General features: G+C 39.8%; 1 protein-coding gene across 1 annotated transcript; it reads left to right on the forward strand.

The window, feature by feature from the left end:
- Positions 1-1,600: 1,600 nt before the first annotated feature.
- On the forward strand, positions 1,601-5,152 carry cxcl19 (chemokine (C-X-C motif) ligand 19; the record flags this gene model as incomplete). Its single annotated transcript, XM_081390285.1, has 3 exons — positions 1,601-1,655; positions 2,009-2,144; positions 5,071-5,152. 3 exons carry the CDS (start codon positions 1,601-1,603, stop codon positions 5,150-5,152), a joined length of 273 nt encoding a protein of 90 aa, XP_081246411.1.
- Positions 5,153-8,735: the final 3,583 nt, after the last annotated feature.

Consider the following 8,735-nt stretch of genomic DNA (forward strand, 5'->3'; position numbering starts at 1 on the left):
ATGATTCAGTTTGCACATGAACTTATCTCATGTCCTCTATATGACCACTTCTCTGTTCAGTCGCTCAGTGAGCAGCAGAAAGAAGGACTAGACCATTATTTGGAAAGGATTTTTTTTCCACAGAAAACATTTGAATCACATAGAGCCATGGGCATAATGTGTATGAGTAATGTGAAACTTTACTGTATTTTTCAAGTGGCTGTGCAAATAGTACACAGTGCTGTCTTGAGCATTTTCAGGTAGCCTAGTGTCACCAAGATCTGACTTTTTTGCATTGGAAAACATTTACAGAGTAAACTGTTATAATGAAAACATGACAAAGCCATTTGACTATCTTGTTCATAAAAAATGGTGGCAGGACTTTTCATCTTGATGACACTGACACTTTCATTGACATGAATAGCCTACTTGCTTTTGAGGAATGAGCTATTCATTTTGAGCAAGTGACACGCTTTTGCAGGTTAGGTTTTGCAGTTTGTACTAATTGTTTTGAGAACTGCTAGCCTGGGTTTCCCCATGCTGCCTTGAGCGCAGCGCGATTTTATTCATGCTGCTAGGCAGCCTGGATACCATGGACCAGATGTTCGCCTCAGCGAGGGGACCAATCACAGAACGGGGAGGGAGCAGCAAGACAATGACGGCATCTATGCGACACACCGAAGTAGTTTGTTTATATCTATGGATCCAACATGGCAGCAGACGTGAAGTTACCTTTCGATGCAGCCTTGGATAGTGTTCTAAGTAGTTTAGTCTTCTTCAGCCATCGTCTTCTTCCTCGTCGAATTTCTGTCGCTCTACGTACAGGCGCATTTGATAGACATTCGTAGCGCCCAATAAACGGCTCTGGGCATTCGTAAACCACGCCTCAAATACGAGAAAATTAACATGTGGTTCCCAGACCACGTCTCATTGAGAAAGAGGTCTGACGTTAGCCCCAACACAACTGAGAAAAACTGTAACAGACAGACAGAAAGATAGATAGACAGACAGACAGATAGACAGGCAGACAGACAGACAGAAAGATAGATAGACAGATAGACAGAAAGATAGATAGACAGATAGACAGACAGAAAGATAGATAGACAGATAGACAGACAGACAGACAGACAGACAGACAGAAAGATAGATAGATAGACAGATAGACAGCCAGACAGACAGACAGATAGATATTCAGATAATATTATAATTGTACACTATAAAAGCTATATGTAATATTTGGGCTATTAAAGAAATGTTCCACCTGTTGTAAGCAGACAAATATGAATCATGCATGACTTTTAGTTAAAGCTTTGGTAAACACAGCTTGGGACTCCAGGGGGATTTTGAACTTGGTAACCTGGAGAACATGAGATGTGTCCAGATGACACACGGCTGATAGACATGTGAACAGATACAAACCACATATTTACACCCAAGCCTTCACATGCACATGAAGAGACACACAAACACACACAATGGTTAAAGGGGAAGTGGAATAAAATCAACAAGTTGTATCACAAGGCCTTTGAAATCATAATATATAAGGCCATACAGCAGCACAAATAACGGCATCTGATCTTGAGTGTTCACTCGGAAATCAACAGCAGAAGCTTCACCCATCATGAACGTCTTCCTGATGTTAACCGTTATTGTAGCCAGCATCGTTCTGTCCGGTGGTAAGCTTCACATTCATTATCTGTCTATTATACTTTGCTTCAATCACTAGAAATTAGCTGTTTGCTGGCCATGTCCAATATCTCCATCAGGACAAATATGGATTATTATTTCTAAACAATACTCTCTAACAATGTGCGTATGTAGTTTCATTTGAAATGAACATCAGCATTTCAGCATTTTCCTTGGAGCTTGCTTCACATTCCTCAAAGCCATTTCACACTGTTATTTTATTAAACCCTTTTTGCACAAGATTAAAAAAAACACATGTGAGTTAAGAGTTGTGCAACTGATGTTGATCTCACTTTGCTTATTTGGCCTTCCAGCCTTGCTAACCGTTGTCTATTTTCCTCAGCTGTGCAGCCTCTTGGCACAGGTTACAACAGCCGCTGCATGTGTCTGAAGCTGGAGTCCAGGATCATCCCGCCGGATAATCTGCGGCGTGTGGAGATCCTGCCTAGAGGCCCTCACTGCAAAACTACTGAGGTTATGTAAGTACTTCCTCACGGAGTCATGCGTCTTCCTGAAATATTTCCATTTAGGTATGTATAAGATGTTGTAAATGTTTGAGGGTTTTTGTCGTAACTGAAACTCATTTATTCTTCCTAAATTTTCACATCAGGCTTGAATATGAAAATAGAGCCGCAAATTCTAATAAGCATAACCATAAAACCTAATAAACAGACTACGTTTTAAGATTTTTAATGTTTTGAAAGTCTCTTCTGCTCACCAAGGCTGCATTTATTTGAGCAAAAAATTGTGAAATATATTACAATTTAAAGTAACTGTTTTCTGTTTTTATATATTTTAAACTATCGATTTTGAAAACAGTTGTGCTGCTTATAATATTTTTGGAAAATCCATGATATATTTTTACAAAGATTCTCTGATAAATATTAAGAAATATATATATATATATATATATATATATATATATATATATATATATATATATATATATATATATATATATATATATATATATATTTTTTTTTTTTTTTTTTTTTTTTTTTGGAAAAAAAAAATCTTTTGTGAAATTCTAAATTGTTTGTAAATTGAAATTGATTGTAAATTATTACATTGTTTAAATTAATACATTTTAAGCTAACGTGATTTTTGAATATGTACATTTCTGAAATACATAACTTAGACAGTTACCTAGTTACCTATAACAGATCACTCTAAATTGTAATGTGGACTCATGCTGTCACATTCACCGCCTTCTTCCTCGTCTGTGTCTGCACTACATTTCCCAGAACCCTCCGTCATCATCACCTTCACCTGCACATCGTCATCATCATCCTCATCACCTGTGTTCACTCATCATCATCTCCTTCACCTGTTGTCTTGTCATTACCTTCTGTGTATTTAAGTTTCCCTGTTCACTTGGCTGGTGTTGGTTATTGTTTGTTTGTATTCTATATGATTCAATAAGATTTAATGTCTCTAAATGTCTACACACACAATGAATAAGGACATTGTCTGATAGGATCATCTGTTATTAAATGTCAGTATCAATAATTGTAAATATCAACCCGACTGAGCTGAGGCAACAATGACTCATTAAATACGATCTGAAGTTCGAGCCTTCTGACACCCAAAGCGAAACGCGCACGTGACTTGACAGAAAGTGAGGCTTCGTTTGTCATCGATCACGTGCCTCTAGTAAACCAATACACGCCTCGATACGGGGCTTCACTACAAATTGTGTCGCTTATGTGATACGCGCATCGAAGCTTCAATGTCATATGTAACATCACTATCATCTACTTCTTCAACCAGCTGACGTTACAGGATAACTGACCCAAAAAAACTAAACATGGAGCAAGGGAAATTGTGTTTGGAGGAGTATGTGGAAATATTCCACGTCTACTATCAAGATGTGAGTAAAGATCTTGAAATTCTAAAGATGCGGTTTTGGAGTCGGTTGAGCAATCCACTTGAACATGTTGTTGTGGGATGATTTTCATCTCCCCTTCACGGAGTTCATCGACCGCACCCTGTGGGTGTGTGGCTCTTCCCTCACAGTGGGAGTTGTGGGCGATCCTCTCATCCAGCCTGGACGAGATGACTCTCTCGTCCAGCCTGACCCTCTCGTCCAGCCCGATCTCCACATCCCGTTGGAGCTCCCAGTCAAGCCTCTAGTCGCCAGCCCAGTAAAGCCAGAACCTGAGCCAGTCATCTGCACAACCGAGCTTATCACCAGGGATGACTTCTCCGATCTCCCTCATCTCATTGGCCCAGCTGATCCAGAGTCAGTTACCTGCACAGCTGATCCAGAGTCAGTCGCCAGCACTAGTGACCCTGCACGTCATGCTGAGCCGGCATTCAACGCAAGATCTGCTGAGGCCAATGCAGACAGCGTCATGCCCGCCGAGCTAGAGACTGAGAACATCACGCCTGCAGAGAGGTTCTTCTCGCTGGTTCTGCCTGGCTTGGATCTCCCTTCTCCGCTGGTCCCCCCAACTCAAAGCCCTCTTCACTGCTGGTCCCGCACAGCTCAAAGCCCTCTTCGCAGCTGGTCCCGTCCAGCCCAGAGCCGTCTTCACCGCTGGTCCCGTCCAGCCTAGAATCGGCTTCGCTGCGGGTCTCGTCCTGTCCTGAACCGTCTTCAAAGCAGACTGCCTCCAATCCTGTGAATTTCCCTAAGAAATTTTTTTGGGGGGGGGGCAATAAGTCCTCTGGGGGGACCCGCCGACATGGCCGCCCGAAGGGTCTTCTCCGCCATGGCCGCCCGATGGGCCTGCACCGCTGTGGCCCCCTGCTCAGCTTGCACCGCCGTGGCCCCCTGCTCAGCCTGCTCCGCCACGGTCAGTGATACCATCCTGGAGTCTCCTGTCTGTCCTGTCCCTGTTCTCCCTCCAGGCACTGACTCCAGGATGCCCACCCCCCCTCCCAGGTTCTGCCATCTACGGCGCGGGTCGCGCTTAGCGGGAGGGGGGAGTTATGTCACATTCACCGCCGCCTTCCTCGTCTGTGTCAGCATTACACTTCCCAGAACTCTCCGTCATCACCTTCACCTGCACATCGTCATCATCCTCATCACCTGTGTTCACTCATCTCCTTCACCTGTTGTCTTGTCATTACCTTCTGTGTATTTAAGTTTCCCTGTTCACTTGGCTGGTGTTGGTTATTTTTTGTGCACTAGCACACTGTTTCGAGTTTGTTTGGATTTTGCCTATGGAAATAAATATTGAGTTTTGTATCTTCGTTTGACCTTCGTCTTCAACCCTCCGATGTTACATGTGCATTTTCGGTAAAGCTGCTTTGAAACGATGTGTATTATGAAAAGCACAATAAATATGAATTGACTTGATTAATTAATTTAATGTGTCCATGTTGAATAAAGTATCTTACCGACCCAAATCTTTGAAACAGTATTGTATCTTCTACATAAATCTTTTTCTTTCTTTTTAGTGCTGGTTTATCAAGTGGAGAAAATATCTGTCTAAACCCCATGACACCTTGGGTTAAAAGACTCATTCTCTTTGAGAAATAAGAATGAGTGGCCAAGAAAGTGTAGAAGACTTTTATGTTGGGACTAAAATTGCTTCTATCATTCTCACTACTCACAAGGCACCTTAGCTCACTGTGTTTTGGAACAGAGCATTTAAATGCCAGTTCTTGCAAAATAAGAGTTTTGTATTCTTGCATTTTGAGCCCCTCATTTTTACTGATATTTGTTTGTCCTATCTAATGATTTCAAGACACCATGAACCAATGATGTGCTACTCTTAAGACACAGTCTTTATGGCAAGGAGTTTTTCCTCAAATTTTTAAACCTGCAATTGTTCTTCTGTGTTCACTATACAGACCAATCTCTAATCTTCCATTTCTTATTAAAAATAGTATAAATTTCTTCCATTTCTTATTAAAAATAGTATAAATTTCTTGCTTCCTTACAAACCACAGAACAGAGAATGCCTTGATAAAAGTTTTAAACGATCTGCAAGTTATTCAGGATTTGTTCTTTTAGATCTGAGTAGGGCTGTCACTTTTATGAAAAAATCCTGTTCGATTTTTGAGACATAAGTGTTCATTGAATCGATTGTAAAATCGAAAATTGAAAAATAAAACGCCATATATGGGCAAATCCATGGACAACTAACAGGCATTAGGACGAACGTAAAGAGGGCGCGCCGCGCCTGACGCGCACAAGTCAGCAATATTTCTGATGATTTATTGGCGTGAAGTTTCGCGCACAATGACTAGTGCAACATTCTCGAAAAGCAATAAGCATAGTGGACTGCCATAGCACGCAGCATATGAAAAACATTACCTCATTCTTCAACATGGCTGTGTTTACGATTAGAAATGCCAAACAAATTTCGCCTACAGTATGTAGGCGATAGACCGTTGCCCGAATCTGTATCTGAATGCATGAGACTGTCTGAATACCGGGGAAATTCACAGTTTTGTAGTAAAAAGAGACACATTATGCAGAAGGATCATTGCTGTTATGCATGTTTGTCAGAGCCTGCAGTTGCAAATGACACGCGTTCGCTGCGGGCATAACATGACGAGCTGGACGCGCTCCGAGAAAAGACCGTTAAAATCGATTCCCTATTTTCGTTTTCGAAACTTGCGTTGGTTGGTCCGATCGATTGTGCAATCGATTTTCGAACGTAAAGTGACAGCCCTAGATCTGAGTGCAGCTTTTGATGGCATTAATCATGAGATTCTACTCGACAGAAACGAGTCCGTCAGGTCCAGTCCTAGACTGGTTCAGATCCTACTTAAGAAGCAGGGAATACTATGTTACACCTCTAGATGTTGTGTCATATATTGTGGCGTTCCACAAGGCTCAATTTTGGGCCCTCTATTACACTGTAAAAAAAAATCCCGTAAAAAAACGGTAAATCTCTGGCAGCAAAGTTTCCAGACGGATTCCGTTAAATTACAGCAAATAACCATTTCACAAAATTACAAGCAAAAACCGTAAAAATACATAATTGACTTTACGGTCAAAATTAATTCAATTACAGTACATTACTGTTAATAATGTCTTATTAAACCGTGGAAAAACAGATAAATGATGTCAAATTACATAAAAAGAACATTTAACTTTAAGGTTAAACTGTAAATTCAGGGTTTTATAAAGTTATTTTATAATAATGCTCTGTCTATCTACAGTAATTATGTTTTAATATATAGTTTTTCTGTGTAAAATAACTATGAAGTTATGTATAAAAACGCAATAAGTACATGAATTCAAATACAAAGTTTGTATATTTACAGTTTTAATTTTTGCAGATCCAGTTTCACAACTTTGACAAATCTCTAATTAAGTACTTAATAATAGCAAATGTACAGTCAATTTCTGTTAAATCAACTAAACGTACAAGTACGGAATACCAGCACATTTACAGTATTACTCATTAAACAAACACTGAACATCAAGATACATGAATGATATGAAATACAGGCTTAATATATAATTTAGAACATGTAAAAATATCCACATTAAAAGACAATTGCTGTATGCCTTTATACTCTAATATAACTTATTTCAAACATTTACAATTACATTTTATTCAAAGTGACTTAAAATTAAGAGAACAATAGAAGCAACAAGTGCAGTGACAAGTCCCAGTTAGTGTAGCACACTATTTTTTTTTTTTATTAAAACAAAGATTTAGTATTATTGGGTCAAGTGTTTATGAAAAGATGGATCTTTAGCGGTTTGTTGAAAATGTGTTGAGTTGGGCAGGTCATCCCAACAGCAGGGAACATTCCAGGGAAAGGTCAGTGAAAGTGATTTTGTGTCTCTTTGGGATGATGGCACCACAAGGCGCTGTACACTTGCAGAACACAAGCTTCTGGAGACACATATATCTGAAGCAGTGAGTTTAGGTCTTGCTGCAGCATCTGGATCAGTTGCAGAGGTTTGACTGATGCTGGAAGAGCTGCCAGGAGAGCATTACAATAGTCCAGTCTGGATAGAACAAGAGCTTAGACAAGGAGTTGTGTGGCTCCGATAGGAAGGGCCAGATCTTTCTGGTGTTGTATAAGGCAAATCAGCAGGATCGCAGCAAGGTTGGTTTGGCTGAAACCATCAGCAGTTCTGTCTTGGCAAGGTTGAGTTGAAGGTGAAGGTCATTCATCCAGCAAGAATTTTCCATCAGGTAGGCTGAGATGCGAGCAGCAACCGTCAGATCCTCTGGCTGTAATGAAAGGGAGAGATATGTGTCATTAAGTGATAGGAAAAGTCATGTTTCTAAATGACAGAGCCTAGTTACACTACAAAAAAAAAAAAAAAAGATGGGTCATGGGTGGAATCTAACACAATCGTGGTCTTACTGTAGTAAAACCAAACCTTGTGCAGCTACAGTGGCCTCACAAGGATCAAATGAATATTCACATGGGAAAATACAGTATAAAACAAATACAATTTTCTGCCACTTTTAGTGCAATCATATGGAATCAGAAGACTCGGCCATTACATTTTAAATTACTTCTTCCCATACCTTGTTTGCCATGATCATTCTGCTTTCCACTTGACCTGAAATCACAAAAAAAAAAAAAAAAAAATTAACAACTCAGTATTACATTTACACATGTCAGAATATGTTCCACTGGGACAATGCAAAACCTCAAATGACTATGATCTGGAAGCTGAGCAGGAAAGGCTAACTGAAGTTTTGAGCTGAGAAACATGGAAGGCCTATTTGTATAACTGTGGTTATTAAAAATGGTAATAAAAATCCGCCAAAAACGTGGTTACTATAATTTTACTATAATTAAAACCAAGGATATTTTTTAAGAGAAGAGTTTTCAGCTTCCAGACGGTGTTTCAAAATGTCCCCCCATTTAAGAGATTGATTTAACGTTCCTGACAGATACTATCGCGTATTAACGAAGATTTTATACACAATTAAACGGACTTTGATTTGTATAACAAGTCTGCGAAAGCTTGTTTTAGGTCTTTTGAGGTGTGGGTTCAACTGATCGTTCTTAAAACAGATGGAAAATGTAAAGACGCATGATGCTACATTTTCAGTGTTTTGCCCTCCAGCTCTCGCCAGTTAAGTTAACTGAACATCATTTAAGAATGCTAACGTTAGCTTGAAAACTGTAAACGT

This window comes from Scardinius erythrophthalmus (assembly GCF_964197995.2).
Source record: "Scardinius erythrophthalmus genome assembly, chromosome: 2".
Taxonomy (NCBI): Eukaryota; Metazoa; Chordata; class Actinopteri; order Cypriniformes; family Leuciscidae; genus Scardinius; species Scardinius erythrophthalmus.